Below are 17,571 nucleotides of genomic sequence, written 5' to 3' on the forward strand. Positions count from 1 at the left end.
CAGGGAGGGTGAAGGGGTAGGGACAGAGACCAGCCTGGGATTGCCAGATGTAGCCAAGAAAAATGCAAAGTGCTCAGTTAAAGGTGAATTTCAGATCTAAACAGTGAATAATTTTAGTAGAAGCATATCTCATGCATGGGCTTCCCCGGTAGCTCAGCAATAAAGAATCTGCCTGCAATTCAGGGGACATAAGAGTCTCGGGGTTTGATCCCTGGGTCAGGAAGATCCTCTGGAGGAGGGCATGGCAACCCACTCCAGTGTTCTTGCCTGGGAAATCCCACGGATGGAGGAGCCTGGTGGGCCACAGTCCATAGGGTCACAAAGAGTCAGGCACGACTGAAGCGACTGAGCACGCACGCATGAATATCTCATGCTTATACTTCTAAGACATACTTATACTAAAAAAATACATTATTAATCTGAAAGCCAATTTTAACTAGGCATTCTGCCTTTTATCTGGCAAGACCAGCCCTGCACCACCACCACCTTCTGCCCCAGAAATCCACTGCAGTCACCAGGGGCCCCTGGAAGGGCTTAGTGGGGACTTTCACTTCTGCTTCCCTAACGACTCAGGGTCCAGTGGGAGAGCCCCCAGCCTCCACCCACCCAAAGCCAGGCCCTAAGGTTAGACACATGCCCTCCAGCCCCTCCCCCAGAGATGACTGGGAAAGTTGACCAGCTCAGGGAGCCCAGACACCAGGTGAGCTCCCCAGAGTGAGTTCAAGTGGGTGCCAGGTGGTGGCGGGGAGAGTCCAGAAAAGGAAAAAGAGTCGTGTGGGTCTGTGCACCAGAAGAGCACTTCACGCATCAGTCCCCCAGGGCTCAGCTTCCGCCTTCTGCCCTTACCCACTGCCCGTCAAAGCGTCTGGGGAATGAGTGTGTCCCAGGAAGGTCCAAGTGCCTGAGATGTTCCTGCCGCTGTTCTTGGCCATGCTGTGGGGCGGTGAGTGGATGGAAGTGGCCAGGAGAGGCCCGGGGGTTTGGGGGGGGTGGTCTGGGCTGGGCTTGCAGCTTGAAGCTCTGTCTCCCCCATAGGGTCGCAGGCTCTGGACTTATTCAAGCTGCAGGTCCAGGAGTTTGTGATGGTGCAAGAAGGCCTGTGCGTGGTCGTGCCCTGCTCTGTCTTCTACCCCTCCAGAGGATGGAGTCCCACCACCCCAGCTTACGGCTTCTGGTTCAGAGACAAGACCCCCAAGCCTAGTCTGCCAGTGGCCACCAACAAGCCAGGTCAGGACGTGGACACAGACACCCAGGGCCGATTCCAGCTCCTTGGCGATCCCAGTCAGAGCTGCTCCTTGCTCATCAGAGAGGCGCACCTGGAGGACAGTGCACTGTACTTCTTCCGGTTCGAGAGAGGCGATTATGTGAAATATAATTTCATGGAATACAAGTTCTATCTGGAGGTGACAGGTATGGAACTGGCTTGAACTGGAATGGGGCGCGGGGGGGGGACCCCGGGGGGGACCCCTCCCCCACCTTCTCATACTGGGGAGGGGCTGTAGAGAACAGACCATGTGTGACCCCCCAAGGGTACTCCCCAATCCAGGGCTGGCATCCCACCCTCTCTTGGTCCATCTCAGCCCTGACACTGAAGCCGGAGATCTACGTCCCTGAGATCTTGCAGCCCGGGCACCAGGTGACGCTCTTCTGTACTTTTAACTGGATCTTTGACGAATGTCCAGTCCCTACTCTCTCTTGGATCGGGAACACCGTCTCCCCCCACGAGGCCAGCCCGAGAACTTCCTACTTCTCAGAGCTCACCTTCACACCCAGACCCCAGGACCACAACACTGAGCTCACCTGCAGAGTGGACTTCTCCGGAGAGGGTGTGAGCACGGAGAACACCGTCCGGCTTAGCGTGGCCTGTGAGTCTGAGCGGGAAGGATGGTGCGCTCCAGGCTCGGGGGATGGGGAGGTGGAGAGAGGCGGCCGGGCGATGACCGATGACTGACAGCTCTTGGCGGCCCGGTCTCACGATGCTGGGCTCAGCCCTAGGAAGGGAACGCGGCTGCCATGTGGTCCCCTGTCCGCAAGCACATCTTGGGCACTCATGCGTCCCCTGTCTTCCCGGGGGACTGTCACGCGTTCTTTTCCCTGAGGGGGTGTTCTCTGGCGGTGGGGAATGTATCATTCCTCCCCAAAGCCGGGCTTCCCTGATAGCTCGGCTGGTAAAGAATTCACCTGCAATGCAGGAGACCCCGGTTGGATTCCTGGGTCCGGAGGACCCGCTGGAGAACGGATAGACAGGCTACCCACGCCAGGATTCTTGGGCTTCCCTTGTGGCTCAGCTGGGATAGAATCCGCCTGCGATGCGAGAGTCCTGGGTTTGATCCCTGGGTTGGGAAGATTCTCCAGAGAAGGGAAAGGCTACCCACTCCAGTATTGTAGCCTGGAGAATTCCACAGACTATATAGTCCATGGGATCGCAAAGAGTCGGACGACTGAGCGACTTTCACTTTCCCCAAAGCCAACTCCCAATCCTGTTAACAGATGCCCCCAAAGACCTGGTTATCAGCATCTCCCACACCGATGAGCCAGGTACTGAGGGCCACTTGGGGGTGTCAGGAGGGCGGGGGGAGTGGCGTTTCCCCCTGCGGTCCTTCTCTTGCTGTCTCTCTTTCTCTCTCTGCAGCTCTGGAGCCAGGGGGAGAGAGCCCACACCTGGAAGTCCAGAAAGGGCAGTCCCTGCGGCTGCTCTGTACCGCGGACAGTTTGCCGCTGGCCACACTGAGCTGGACCCTGCAGGACAGAGTCCTCTCTTGGTCCCACCCCTTGGGCTCCACAGCTCTGGAGCTGGCGCTGCCCAGGGTGAAGGCCGAGGATGCGGGTCGCTATACCTGCCGGGCTGAGAACAGGCTTGGCTTCCTGAGCCGCAGCCTGGACCTCTCAGTGCAGTGTGAGTGTGACCAGCAAGGGCCTGGGTTGGGGAGCCAGGGAGGAGGCAAGGGGGCTGGGGGTAGAGTCCCAGAGCTCCATGGGGACCTGGAACCCCAGGCCAACGGAACTTAAGATTCTGCTTCTAGCTCTGATCGGAGGAGCCAGGTCGGGGGCTAGTGGAGGGGGCGGGATTTTCCCCACACCACCAAGCAATTCTCCCACATCAGCAGGCTGTCTTACAGCTCAGCTCAGTTCTGATCCTGTATACCTGGAGAGAGCATCAGTCAGATCCCCACAGGTTAAGGGATGGGGCCCACCAAGCTGGCCCCGCCCCCACCTCAGCTGCCAATGACAAATCCAGAGTGTCACTTGTGCTTCTGACCCACCAGTAATTGGGGATTCCCATGATCTCCTCCTTGGGTTCCATGAATTTGCTTGAGCTGCTCAGAGAAATAGTTTGCTCACTAGATTACTGGTTTATTATAACAAGACTAACTCAGGAACAGCCAGATGGAAGCGATGCTTAGGGCAAGGTATGGGGAAGGAGCACCTACCTTCCATGCCCTCTTCCTGGGCACCGTGTTCCCCAAATCTCCATCTGTTCACCCCATTTGCGGAGGTGGTTATGGAGGCTTTGTTACATTTGGGACCCCATGGACTGTAGCCCTCCAGGCTCCTCTGTCCCTGGGATTTCCCAGGCAAGAATACTAGGGTGAGTTGTCACTTCCTTCTCCAGGGGATCTTCCCCACCCAGGGATTGAACTTGGGTCTCCTGCATTAGCAGACAGATTCTGTACCACTGAGTCACCTGGGAAGCCCCTGTTACATAGTCACTTTTGATTAAATCACCCATTAGTGATTAAACTCAATCTCCAGTCCTCTTTCTTTCCCCTCCTCAGAGGTCAGGGGGTGGGACTGGAAGTTTCAACCCTCAAATCACATGGTCGGTTCCGCCCCCCACCAACAAGCCCTCAGCCTTGGGCACTTCCAAAAGTCACTTCAATAATGGTATACTCAGGGATGGTGGAAAGGGGTTTGTTATAAATAACAAGGCACCTTTATCATGCTTACCATTCAGGAAATCCAGGAGTTTTAGAAGCTCTGTGTGTGGAGTAGGGACGAAGACCAAAGACCTATTTCTATTACATAGCATGGGTTCCTCTTCAGAGAATCACTCAGAGGGTGATTTAACCCTCCTCCCCTTCCGAGCCCTTCATCCCTGGGGACGTTCACTTGGCCCAGAAGGAAATCCCTGCCTGTTTACAGCCAAGCCCCCCGTTTCTGTTTCAGATGCCCCGGAGAACCTGAAAGTGATGGTCTCGAAAGCAAACCGCACAGGTAAGGAAGGGCATCAGAGGAGCCAGGCTTCTGGGTGCCACACTGCAGCATGGATGTCTGGCATATCAACAGGCAGAAGGGTTCCTGTGCCCTCCTCTCTTCATCCATCCTGCCTCCTCTCTCCCTAGCCCTGGAAAACTTGGAGAATGGCGCATCTCTTCAGGTCCTGGAGGGCCAAAGCCTGCGTCTCCTCTGTGTCGCTCACAGCAACCCCCCCGCCCGGTTGAGCTGGGCCCGACAGGGACGGACTGTGAGCCCCTCCCAGCCCTCGGATCCCGGGGTCCTGGAGCTGCCTCAGATACAAACAGAGCAGGAAGGGGAGTTCACCTGCCGGGCTCAGAACCTGCTAGGCTCCCAAAATATCTCCCTGAGCCTCTCCGTGGTCTGTGAGTGTGGGGTCCCCTGGGGACAGGAGGCCGGGGTTCCAGAGAGGGGAGGGGCGCCCCTGATCCCTCCCATCTCTCCCCACAGCCCCCCCGCAGCTGCTAGGCCCCTCCTGCTCCCAGGAGGACGAGGGTCTGCGCTGCAGCTGCTCCTCCCGAGCCCAGCCGGCCCCCTCTCTGCGCTGGCGGCTCGGGGAGGGCCTGCTGGTGGGGGAGCTCAGCAACGCCTCCTTTGAGGTCGCCTCCAGCTCTGCGGGGCCCTGGGCCAACAGTTCGCTGAGCCTCCGCGAGGGGCTCAGCTCCGGTCTCAGACTCAGCTGCGAGGCCCTGAACGGCCACGGGGCCCAGAGCGGGTCTGTCCTGCTGCTGCCAGGTCAGGGGTCAACTGGACGCCCCGTGGAGGCGGGGGTTGAGAGGGACGGGGGCTGGGTCTTGTGGTTGGATCAGGAGCTGGGGGAGGGCGGGGACACGCCGGCGCGTTAGCCCCTCAGTCCTGTCCGACTCTTTGCAGCCCCATGGAATGTATAGCCCACCAGGCTCCTCTGTCCATGGGATTCTCCAGGCATGAATACTGGAGTAGGTTGCCATTTCCTTCTCCAGGGGATCTTCCCCACCCAGAGATCGAACCCAGGTCTCCCGCACTACAGGCGGATTCTTTACCGTCTGAGCCACCAAGGAAGCCCCTTGGGATGCAGAGGGGAAGTTTAAATCGGAAAGCCTGATATCTGGGCTTGAGGTGTAGTGGAATTTCCAAAAAGTCGATGGGAAGGGGCTGCAGGGGAAAACCTCTGGCATGGGAGCCGGAAGACTGAGCGCCTAGTGGCGGGCGGACGTGAGGACCCACGTGAATGGTACGGGCTCAGAGACGGCTGACCGTTTCCGTGCAGATGAGAAGGGACTCGCCTCCGGGGCCTTCTCCAGCGGAATCTCTCTAGGGACTGGCGTCACCACTCTCCTCTTCCTCTGCTTCATGCTGATCTTGTGAGTTAGGAGCCAGGCGGGCAGCGAGGGATGGGGCGTGAAATCTGGGGCACCCCGGGAAAGGGGGCGGGACCCGGGCGCACACCAAGGAGGCAGTGGGGTGTTTCCGCAGAGTGAGGACTCTGAGGAAGAAATGGACCCAGGCAGAGGTCGCGGCCCCGGCCCCGGCCCCCGGAGAGGCTCCGCGGTCCAGGTTCTCACGCAGGAGCACCATCCTGGATTACATCAACGTGATCCCTAAGGCCGGCCCCCTGGTGAGTGCTCCCAAGCCGCTGCCTCTTGCTCCCCTTCTCTGACTCCCGTATGCGCTCCTCTCCAGCCCCGTGCCCGATTTTCCTCACAGTGGAAAAGGCCCGGGTGTTGGATTCAAACCCTGATTCTGACACATAACTTCTAGAAGACCTTGACCATATCCTTCCTTCCTGCTGAGCCTCTGTTGCTTCCTCCTTGAGAGCCGGTTTGAGGATTACAACACATGTTATTGCTTGATAGATGGCAATAACTATTTCACTATCACCACTACCAACGACATGACTAAGTATAATTAATGATGCCACAATGATTAATATCACTGAGGGTCCGTATGTCCTAGTGATGATTAAGGGCAGGGCTTTGAAGTCAGGCTGCCGGGATTCCTTCCTGCTTTCCACGCTGTGTATTCTGGGATGAGCCACTTAACTTCTCTGTGCCTCGATTTAACTGTAAAAAGGGGATAATAGTAGTACAGACCATGTAGGCTCATTCTGGGTATTTGATAGGCTCATTTTCTACCCATAGAACATTGAGTACCAGGCACCTAATAAGTGTTGGTTTAAATGCTGGATATTTTCAGGAGTGAACATGTAGATGCTGATGACTCCAAAATTTACATTTCCCAGACTCATTCCTCAACTCTAGACTCACAGCCAACTCTCTAAGCTGCGTCTCTATTCGGATGTCTAACAGTCATCTCAAACTTTGCCTATCCAAAATCAAACTTGTGACTAAGTACCGCTTAAATCCCTTCTCCTCCACCCTCTGCATCTCAGCAAAGAGCCCACATTGGCCCAACTGCTCAAGCCTCCAGCCTTAAAGTCACTTCTTACTCTTCTCTTTTTTATCCTCCCACAATCAATCCATCAGCACATCTCTTCCCAAATCCATCCAAACCACTTCTCCCCACCTCGGTTGGATAGAGCTTAGGGACCAAGAAAAAAAAAGGCCAAATTTCAAATGGTCACCTACACGGGGTGTTACGACTGTAGAGATAGAGGACAGGTTAGTACTTGTGAGGGGTCCAGGATGGGAGGAGATGAGAAGGGAGGTTATGGATATGGGAGGGAGATGGATGTGTTGATGGAGCGCTTCAGTGTTTTGTGGTGGTCCTCACACCAATCTACCTGCATTAGTCAGTTCACTAGGGCAGCCATAGCAAAGAGCCACAGGCTGGAGGCTTAAACAACAGACTTCTGTTTATAGTTTGTTCTTGTCCCGAGACAAGAGGTGAACTCAAGGAGGGCAGAGTCTTTGTTTCACTGCCTGATGTAACACCAGTTCCTTAATTAGTACCTGGCACTGGGCAGGAGCTCAAGTATTTGTTGAGTGAAGGAAGGCAGGATGGTCGGTTTTTTTTTACCCCCACTTATGCTCAGAAACAGAAAGCCAAACCAAGCAGTCCTTCCCAGCCTCCTCCTCCAGATGGTCACACCCCGGAAGCCAGAAAGAACCAGAAGGAGCTCCATCTCGTCTCCCACAACTGTCCAGGACCCAAGTCATCCCCACAAGCCTCAGAAGCAGAGAACAACCAAGAGGAGCTCCATTACGCTGTCCTCAACTTCCCAGCCCTCAGACCATGGGAGACCCAGAGACCCGAGGGCACGCACCCAGAGTACGCTGAAATCCAGTTCCACTGAGGGTTGGCTGGGCCGGAGGACTCAGATGCAGGCCAGGGAGAGAGGCAGAACAATTGGGATGAGAACAGAGTGTGGTAATTGGGACGAGAACAGAGTGTGGTCTGTCTCTCTCTCTCTTTTTAATCCTCTGAGGATGGGTCATCCCATCCCAGACCCTGGAGCAGCTTGATGAATGTCTCCAGAGTTGTTCAGTAGCTAAGTCATATCCGACTCTTTGCAACCCCATGGACTGTAGCCCTCCAGGCTTCCTTGACCTTCACCATCTCCTGGAGTTTTCTCGGACTCAGGTCCATTGAGTCGGTGATGCCATCCAATCATCTCATCCTCTGTTGCCCCCTTCTCCTCCTGCCATCACTTCTCCAAATACACTCTCCTGAGCAAGGAAAAGATTTTTCTCGGAGAAGCCCAGGCCCCGCCCCAGCTAATTACTCACAGTCTCAGTTTCTCAACGGTTGGGGGGAGCCTTTAGAGAGGATGAAGCACGCCTGTTTGTGAGGTCGCCGAGACAACCTCACGGGTCAAGTCTGGGCCTCTGTCGGCTTTGATGGCACCTGTGAGCCGAGAGTGTTTTTTACATTTTAAATGGTTCAGGGGTTAAAAAAAAAAAATCAAAAGAAGGATGTTTTATGATGCATGGAAATAACTTGAGATTCAAATTTCAGTGTCCCTAAATAAAGCTTTATTGAAGCGCAGTCATGCCCATTTTTTTTTTTTTTTTCTGTATTGCCTATGACTGATTTCAGGAAGAATGGAATTGTTGCCTTGCTAAGCCTAAGAAAGGCAGCCTTCAGTTAGGAAAAGTTTGTTGTTTAGTTGCTTTCCTGGTTCTTCTGCTTCTTCTTTTGGAATGGTAGGCACCTTTAAACAAATTTTTTTTTTAATTACATTATAGTTGGTTTACAATGTTCTGTTAGTTTCAAGTGTAGATCACAGTGATTCAGTTATATATATATATGGAAAAGAATATGAAAAAGAATACATATACGTATGAGTCACTTTGTTGTACAGCAGAAATTAAACACAACATTGTAAATGAACTATATTTGAATAAAATAAAAAAAGACTTTCTAAAGACAATAAGAGGACTTGGAGTAACTAAACTTTTACATGAAATCTATAAGGTCAAGTTCATATAGCCCTTCAAGTAAGCATGATTATAACCTATATAAAATAAACTCCTCCAACATATAGTATGATTCTAGTGTTAAGTTTTTGTGAGTTTTCAATAAATAACTTTTGAAAACTTTTTTTAAAAAGGTTATTATGACAAAGAGGCAGCACAAGAGAATTTGGAGGAATGATAAAAACACACTGGATCTTGTTAGCAGTGACAGTTACATACATCTGTCTCTATACATCTGTCAAAACTATACAGCTCTATACATCTGTCAAAACTCGGAACTGCACACCAAAAAGAGTGAATTTTACTGTACTTGAAAGAAGGTAAATAATACAAATGCAAAATATTTTGAGTACTTTTTAAAAGATTGTGAGAATTTAAATGATTTAATGCAAGTATCTCAGTGATCTCCCTTTCTGGGGCCCTTCACCTCCAGACTCCCACTGCCACTTTAGCGGACTTTTCTAACAAACCCTGACTACCAAGCAATCTAAAAAGCAATCATGGAGATTTATCTGGTGGTCCAGTGGCTAAGCCTCCACCCTCCCAATGCAAGGGGCCTAGGTTCCATCCCTGGTCAGAGAACTAGAACCCACGTGCTGCACCAAAGATCCCAAACCCCACAGCTAAGACTCAGCACAGCCAAATAATTTTTCAAAAGAACAATATTTAAAAATATTAAGGGAAAAAAAGCAATCATGAGAGCCACGTAAACCCAGGGGCACTCATTCCAGCACAGACTTCAGCCCACAAATCTGACCCCTTAAACTCAGTCTCACTCCAGTAACCCCTTGCCAAAGCATCCCGACCATTTCTGAGGATAGTGGAAAACCCCAAGACCGGAAGGGCTCCTAAGTTGGAGGCGTTGAACGAGTGGGTAAAGCTCAAGGGAGAGAAGAAGGTGCCCAAGGGTCTCCTGCAGGGAGGGAGATGGAAGGAATTTAAGGGAATCCTTGAGTCCTGTGGACTAGGAAGGCTCTGAAGATGGAATCTTGGGACTTTGACAGTCGGAGGCCTGTAGGGGGCAGTGGAAGGAAGAGATTCGTCCTAAGACTGGCTGCGTGCTTAGTTGCTCAGTCCTGTCCTTAGTTGCTCAATCCTGTCCGATTCTTTGCGACCCCAAGCACTAGCCCGCCAGGCTCCACTGTCCACGGAATTTTTCAGGAAAGAAAAATGGGTTGCCATTTCCTCCTCCAGGGGATCTTCTGGAGCCAGGGATTGAATCCATGGCTCCTGTGTTGGCAAGTGGATTCCTAACCCACTTAAGCCATCAGGAGAGTCCAATGAGCTTCCCTAGAGGAAGAAGACTTCCCTCAGCCTGGGGACCTCTCTCCCTTTCTAGCTTCGCTCAGCATCTTCTGGTCTAGGCTGCCACCGCGCCGAGAAGCAGACAAGGGACACCGCTAAAGACCAGGGCAAAACCTTCAGTTACAGCCCAGGCGCTGAAAGGAAACAGTCAATCAGAGGGTGAGAGAGAGACTTGTGCTCAGAAACGTAGCCAATCAAAGAATGAGGGTGCTTTGCCGACTAAGGTCCGTCTAGTCAAGGCTATGGTTTTTCCAGTAGTCATGTATGGATGTGAGAGTTGGACTGTGAAGAAGGCTGAGCGCCAAAGAATTGATGCTTTTGAATTGTGGTGTTGGAGAAAACTCTTGAGAGTCCCTTGGACTGCAAGGAGATCCAACCAGTCCATTCTGAAGGAGATCAACCCTGGGATTTCTTTGGAAGGAATGATACTAAAGCTGAAACTCCAATACTTTGGCCACCTCATGCGAAGAGTTGACTCATTGGAAAAGACTCTGATGCTGGGAGGGATTGGGGGCAGGAGGAGAAGGGGACAACAGAGGATGAGATGGCTGGATGACATCACTGACTCGATGGACGTGAATCTGAGTGAACTCCGGGAGTTGGTGATGGACAGAGAGGCCTGGCGTGCTGCGATTCATGGGGTCGCAAAGAGTCGGACACGACTGAGCGACTGAACTGAACTGAACTGAACCTTCCTGGGATGATAGCCTCGCACTGCTTCCGAGCCCCACCTGGATCTGACAGCTGGAGGGAGGGGCCCGGAAGCAATGCGAGTTCACCCGCCAATCAGAGCTGAGGATGACGCCTCGCGCTGTCGTGCGTAACAAGGAGTGGGCGGAGCTCAGGCCGATGACTGCCCTTTCCCCCAATAAATCGGAAACGTCCTTCCCACCCGATGCAGGAGTTGATTGGTCACTTTTCAGAACTTGCCTGTCAATTTTGGAAGCTGGGCGAAGCGTACTTCCTTAAGGACTCAAAAGCCAGCCTCCGCTCTCCTAGCTCCGCGGGGAGGGCCTTAAAGGGCCAGATACTTGGTAAGATTGCCGGGAGAACTATCAGTAACCTCAGATATGCAGATGACACCACCCTTTTGGCAGAAAGTGAAGAACTAAAGGGCCTCTTGATGAAAGTGAAAGAGGAGAGTGAAAAAGTTGGCTTAAAGCTCAACATTCAGAAAACTAAGATCATGGCATCCGGTCCCATCACTTCATGGCAAATAGATGAAGAAACAGTGGAAACAGTGGTAGACTTTATTTTCTTGGGCTCCAAAATCACTGCAGATGGTGATTGCAGCCATAAAATTAAAAGATGCTTACTCCTTGGGAGAAAAGTTATGACTAACATGCTGCTCCTGCTAAGTTGCTTCAGTCGTGTCCAACTCTGTGCGACCCTAGACGGCAGCCCACCAGGCTCCACCGTCCCTGGGATTCTCCAGGCAAGAATACTGAAGCGGGTTGCCATTTCCTTCTCCAGTGCATAAAAGTAAAAAGTGAAAGTGAAGTCGCTCAGTCGTGTCTGACTCCTAGCGACCCCTTGGACTTGCAGCCTACCAGGCTCTTCCGTCCATGGGATTTTCCAGGCAAGAGTACTGGAGTGGGTTGCCATTGCCGTCTCCGTATGACTAACATAGACAGCATATTAAAAAGCAGAGACATTACTTTGGCAACAAAGGTCCGTCTAGTCAAGGCTATGGTTTTTCCAGTAGTCATGTATGGATGTGAAAGTTGGACTATAAAGAAAGCTCATCGCTGAAGAATTGACGCTTTTGAACTATGGTGTTGGAAAAGACTCTTGAGAGTCCCTTGGACTGCAAGGAGATCCAACCAGTCAATCCTAAAGGAAATTAGTCCTGAATAGTCATTGGAAGGACTGATGTTGAAACTCCAATACTTTGGCCACCTGATGTGAAGAGTTGACTCATTTGAAAAGACCCTGATGCTGGAAAAGATTGAAGGCGGGAGGAGAAGTGGATGACAGAGGATGAGGTGGTTGGATGGCATCACGGACTCAATGGACATGAGTTTTAGTAAACTCCAGGAGTTGGTGATGGACAGGGAGGCCTGGCGTGCTGTGGTCCATGGGGTCGAGAAGAGTTGGAAACGACTGAGGGAATGAACTGACTGACTTGGTAAGTGACAAGGTCAGACCCTGATCGCAGAAATAGGAGGACCCGTTACAAACCAGAAGCAGTGCTGTTACGCTGGGACTGAGTTTTATGTTTCGGAAAAACAGACTTAGCCTGTTCTAGGGCAAGAGCTAGTAAGAAGCAGAGCGAGGATTCAAACCGTCATTTCGAAGCCCTGTTCAACAAAAGCTTCTTCTTTGGGATAGACTGTAACCGGATTAATGAGACCTGAATGCCAATCATAGCTGCCAGAAAAGAAAGCCAGCTTTCTTGATAAAATCTTTTCGATTCCAGCCACCTGGCCTTTGCTTGCACCATTTTTTCTACCTCCATTCACTCTAGACCTAGCCCAAAGGCCCCTTCTGTAAAAACAAGCAAAGAAAAAACCCTCTCCTACCTTCTCCAGCCTCTAGCAGGCGAGCAACTGTACTCCTGGCCCCCGACTTGACCCTCCACCTCTTGGCCTCCAGGCTACATTTAACCCACTTCCGGCTCTCATTGTCCTGTCCCTCCCAGTGTCCCAATCACCCCAGAATGCTACTATGGATTTCACCCCCTCAAACCTTGAGAGCCCTTGAAGAGCAGCTATTGGTTCTGCATCTACTCTGAGTCCCCAGCATGGTGTAGAGTTAGCTCAAGAGAACTCGGAAAGTGAGTTATCCTCCTTAAAGCGGGATGTTCTGAGCTTTTATAAGAAAATTCATATTGAAAGGCGTCACTCAGGTTGAAAACTTTGCATCATCCTTGATTCCCCATTCCTCACCTCCAGCAGCCCTACAGCAAATCCTGATGGTTCTCCTTCCAAAATACATTGTAAATACACTCACATCTTCCCATTCCCATTAACCGCACCTTCCTTGGGGTGGTCACCACCCTTGCCTATAGGATGACAGCATTCTCCCTAGGCTTCCTGCGTCCAGTCTTCTGCCCCACCACAATCCATTCCCCAAACTGCAGGCAAAGAGCTCTTCTTAAAACATAAATTATGTCACACCTCTGCCTACAAACGTTCAAAGTCATCTCAATGTTCCAGAATTAAAATTTTAAAAATTCCATAGTCTTCAATGCAGCCTATAAGGTATTATACAATCTAGCTTCTACTTGTGTCTCCATTAAAAGCAGACTCTGGAGGTAGGGTTCAAGTCCCAGTTGTGCTATTTACCTGATCTGTGACCTTAAGTAACTTACTTAGCCTCTCTGAGGCCCAGTTTGAACCTCTGTGAAATGAGGACTAATAAGTTGGAATTATTAATTAAAATAGACCTCTGTGTTATTACTTCCCTGGTAGCAGCAGCTCGGACAGTAAAGCTTCTACCTACAATGCGGGAGACCCGGGTTCAATCCCTGGATTGGGAAGATCCTCTGGAGAAGGAAATAGCAACCCACTCCAGTACTCTTGCCTGGAAAATCCCATGGACAGAGGAGTGTGGCAGGCTACAGTCCATGGGGTCGCAAAGAGCTGGACACAACTGAGCGACTTCACTTTCACTTTCTGTTTTATTAAAAGGAAAAAACTGACTAGTAGACCTCCAAGCTGTCAAAGTTGGGAAAAACATGGCTGCAAATCAGAGGCGACTGAGATGTGATGATTCAGTGAGACCCTGCACTGGATTCTGGAACAGAAAAAAAGAGATATTCATGTAAAAACTGGGGAAATCCAAATCAAGTCTGGAGTTTTAGGTAAGAGTCATATAAGGGAACTTCCCTTGTGGTCCAGTGGCTAGGACTCAGTTCCCAATGTAGGGGACCCTGGTTCGATCCCTGGTCAGGGAACTAGAACCCTAAGACCCAGTGCAGTCTAATAAATAACTAAAATAATTATTTTTTAAAAGAGCTATGCTGATTTCTTAGCTGTAACAAATGTTCCACGACCAGGTAAGGAAATAACAAGAATGGAAGCAGGGTGAGTTACAAAGTTATCTTTGTAACTTTTCTGTTAATGTGAAGGTATTCCAAAATTTTAAAAAATATTTTTTAAAAAATAGACCTGTTCATCTCCTAGCTTATGGCTTCCCAGTCCCTCAAACACTATGTTTGTTTCACCCTGAAGGACCTTTGCACCTGCTGGTCTCTCTACCAGGAATACTCAGCTCCCGGGTCGGCTGGTTCCATCCCACAAGTAGTCTTCTCTAACTATCTTAACTAAAATAATCCCCTGTGCCTTTGTATCCCTTGTCCTGTCTTTACACTTCCAAAGCCGTCTTTCATGTAGGAAATGTACTATCTGTGCCTTGCGTGTTGCTCACCCAGCATGTAAGTTTCATAAGTGTGCATCTATTTTGTCGGGTGCCCAACCTGGCGCCTAGAGTATTGCAGGCACTGGATATTTCTTAAATAGATACAAGCACCCCATTGCTTCTCAATAAAATACTACCATGGTCATCAGCAATAACAATAAGAAACGCTCATTGGTTGAGATGAATTTTAGTCCAGATCGCATGTTGACTACTTTATACATGCGATATAGCCTTTAAACCTCACGAGATCCTAGAAGGTAATAGTAACCCTGTTTCTCAAAAAACAGCGACTAGAAAGGTTTACGCTCACGAAAACTAGAGACAGAGCTTAGACTGAAATCCAGCCTCGAAGATTCGCAGCCCAGCTACTAACCCCTCTGCCCCGCGAGCATCCAATGTTCAGACTCCCTTTAATGCCCCTTTAGTCCTAGAGAACACCACTGGCCCCACCCTGACTCCCTCCAGGACGCCGTCCAGAAATACAGATGAAGAAAGAGGAGGCTAGAGTCTTCTAGACCTGAGGAAGGAACAGGCTGGGGGCCTGCACTTCTAGGTCTGAGGGAGGAGTGGACTCGGGGCCGCGGTCTTTGATCTCGGGGAGGTGGGAGCTGCGACCTGAGACACGTGTAGAAGCCAACCGTCGCACGCTTCCGCGCTGCTCAGCACGACCCGCGGCACCCTCTCCTGCACACCTCGCAAGCCGCACCCCTCAAGTCACGCCCCGTCCCCGCACGCCTGCACGCCTCGCCCCCGCACGCCCCGCAAGCCACGCCCCTTCCCAACAAAGTCCCGCCCACCTCCTCCCAGACCCTTCCCCTCTCTCTGAGCGCCGGAGAAATCGAGGCGAAGGTGCTAGAAAAGACTTGAAACACCCCCGTAAAGATGGAACAGCAAAAGGAAGAGACTGAGCCTGAGGGGTGAGAGACACGAGACTCCCCGCGGGAAGGACAGTGACCCAGAATGAGGAGGGACAGAGAAAATCGGAGAGAGAGTTGAGCAGATCCAGAGAAGACAGCGGGGGTGGGGCGGGGAAAGCCTCTGGTTATCACATAGAATCTTTGAGGATCTTAGCGACAGAGCTGAGCGAGATACTGAGAAATAGGGAGAGAGCTAGAAGCAGATATTAATGGAAGAGAAGTTTCTAGCGGGAACCAGGAGAATTGAAGATACTAATAATTGTCTGGGGAAATAATAATAATAATTGACCCCAGGTACTCAACACTTCCCAAACCCAGCCCTTTCAGAGGCACCTTTGATACCACCAGAAGCTCTCTTAGTGTGAAAACTTAAGGTTCGGAAGGGGGAAATGATTCGCCCAGACACAGGGGTAAGGAGGGCAGCCTCGAATGGGAACCAGGCTCCGTGGGACGCTGAAGCTCCAGCTGAGCTGTCTGCCTGTCTGTAAAGAGAGACAGGGAAGGAACAGAGAAAGAGAGAAAGTAAGGGGCCAGAAATCAGAGGCAAACGGTCCTGAGGGTGAGAAATGAAAGCCTGGGAGAAGGCAGGAAGCAGCGAGGCTGCGGAAAGGAAAAGCGTGTGTAGGACTGGGGACATCCCCTGCCTGACCTGTCCTCTTGTTGTAGGAACAATCTGCCGTCCCCTGGGACTGGGTCGTGGCCGCCTCCATCTTTCCCAGCTCTGCCCACTTCTTTCCTGGGTGCCCCAGATCCAGCCCACCTGGGGCTCCCCAAGAGCCTGGCCTCTGTGACTGTCCCCGTCCGCCTGGATGCCCTCTCCTACCTCCTGCACAGCGCCCTGATGGGGGCCTACTCACTTCAGCAGTCCTTGCCCTCCTGCCCCTGTGTCCCCCAGGCGTGCTGCACCCAGCCGGGCATTGCCAAGAGGCCACCCAAGGGACGCGGGGGCTGGGACGTCCTGCGCAGGCCGGGCCGGGGCCACCGGAGATGGGGACTTGGGAGGGCTCAACAGGCAGAGAGGGCCTGGGCCAGGGGCCGTGGGGCTGGCCCCAAGACCCCGCCGGTGACGCCGCCATCACCAGCACCGCCTGCCCAGGATTGGAAGGACACCCAGGGTCCGGAGCCACCCGTGGAGCCGCCACCTGCTGAGGACTGGGAGGCCGAGTACTAGGACCCTGAGGATCCCGCACCCCAGATTCTGGAGGGAGCCTTGGAGGTCACCAGGAGAGTCTTCTTGGAGCCCGGGGTGACCCTAGCCCTGCCAGAGATACCCAGGGAACATCGCACTCCCATCCCTCTTCCCTGAAAACCGCAGCCTCAGGAGGGGCTCCTGACTTCGGATCCCAAGCCAGGGAAACAACCCTGAACCTCATGCCCAAACCCAAGCTCCTCCCCATCTCTGACAGCATCCCTAACTACAGTGCCAACCTGCACTTCTCTCCCAACGCCCAGGAACATCTCCAGTCCCCTTCCTAAGCCCAAAGCCATTCCCGCCAGCCCCACCCCATGGCCCCAGCCATTCATCCCCTTTCCTGCTCCCATCTCTGCCCTGACCCACCCTCGTAGGCTCGTTCCCAGCTCCCTCATCCCCTTCTTTCTAAAGGCCAGCCTGGCCGTCATCCTTCATTTCACTGAAGCTCCAGCCCACAATGCAGCCGTGTCCTCCACCCCAGCCAGCCCCGCCTCATCCTCAACCCCCTTCCTGTCCCAAGCCCCCAGGTGACATGCCCTGTGACCCCACTTGCAGAAAACCCTGTTGTCCCAACCTATCCAGGCAACTGCAGCTTGGGGTAGGGGGACTGGCTTGCACAATAAATGGCTGAGTGTCCCTATGTCTTGTGTCTGTGTGTGCTTACGCAGCTTGGGCTAACCCCGTGGGTGTTGGGAGCCAGGCCGGTGAAAGGCTGCCAGGGTGGCTGGGAGGGTCACGGAGAGAGGCCAGTGGGGCCAGGGGCTGCGGAGAGGCAGGGCCTGGATTCCTGCCTCAGCGAATTCCATCTGGGGGCCTCTGCCTGCTGGAAGCTGCTGGGCTGCGGAGCCATTGTGTGGGGAGGCTTAAGGGATTTGGGGGAACCCAGGGAGCCAAGAGGCCAGTGACCTGGCTGGGCTCAGTCTGCTCAGAGTGGCCGAGGCAGACGGAGGGCTCAGGGCAAAATCTGCTGCTCAGGTAGGGACCAGGCGTGGCCCCCTCCTCCCCTCAAAGGTAGGCGGCCGGGACTGCTTTCTCTCCCCAGGACTCGGTGGGGTCCTAGCCTAGCCCCCTGCTACCTCGGATCTGGGGGTCCAGGCCCCAGCCCTCTCCTTACCCCCAGAGAGTTGGTGCCCCAAGGGGCAGGGAGTGTCCAGCCCCTTCCCAGATTAGGACAGGGATGTCTAGGCCCCCAGTCTTGGTC

At 52.5% G+C, this 17,571-nt stretch overlaps 2 protein-coding genes across 2 annotated transcripts; both read left to right on the forward strand.

Annotated features, from left to right (window-relative positions):
* Window positions 1-836: 836 nt before the first annotated feature.
* On the forward strand, window positions 837-8,163 carry LOC120872064 (sialic acid-binding Ig-like lectin 10). Its single transcript, XM_040252215.1, has 11 exons — window positions 837-943; window positions 1,036-1,410; window positions 1,581-1,865; window positions 2,491-2,538; window positions 2,633-2,896; window positions 4,168-4,215; window positions 4,344-4,601; window positions 4,687-4,971; window positions 5,486-5,579; window positions 5,692-5,833; window positions 7,211-8,163. Exons 1-11 carry the CDS (start codon window positions 907-909, stop codon window positions 7,469-7,471), a joined length of 2,097 nt encoding a protein of 698 aa, XP_040108149.1. The 5' UTR covers window positions 837-906; the 3' UTR covers window positions 7,472-8,163.
* A 6,895-nt stretch (window positions 8,164-15,058) lies between these two features.
* CUNH19orf84 (chromosome unknown C19orf84 homolog) lies at window positions 15,059-17,002 on the forward strand. The gene is made up of 2 exons (XM_040252198.1): window positions 15,059-15,178; window positions 15,845-17,002. The coding sequence occupies exons 1-2, from the start codon at window positions 15,144-15,146 to the stop codon at window positions 16,347-16,349; spliced, it is 540 nt and encodes a 179-aa protein (XP_040108132.1). The 5' UTR covers window positions 15,059-15,143; the 3' UTR covers window positions 16,350-17,002.
* Window positions 17,003-17,571: the final 569 nt, after the last annotated feature.

This window comes from Oryx dammah, unplaced genomic scaffold (assembly GCF_014754425.2).
Source record: "Oryx dammah isolate SB20612 unplaced genomic scaffold, SCBI_Odam_1.1 HiC_scaffold_13, whole genome shotgun sequence".
NCBI classification, from domain to species: Eukaryota; Metazoa; Chordata; class Mammalia; order Artiodactyla; family Bovidae; genus Oryx; species Oryx dammah.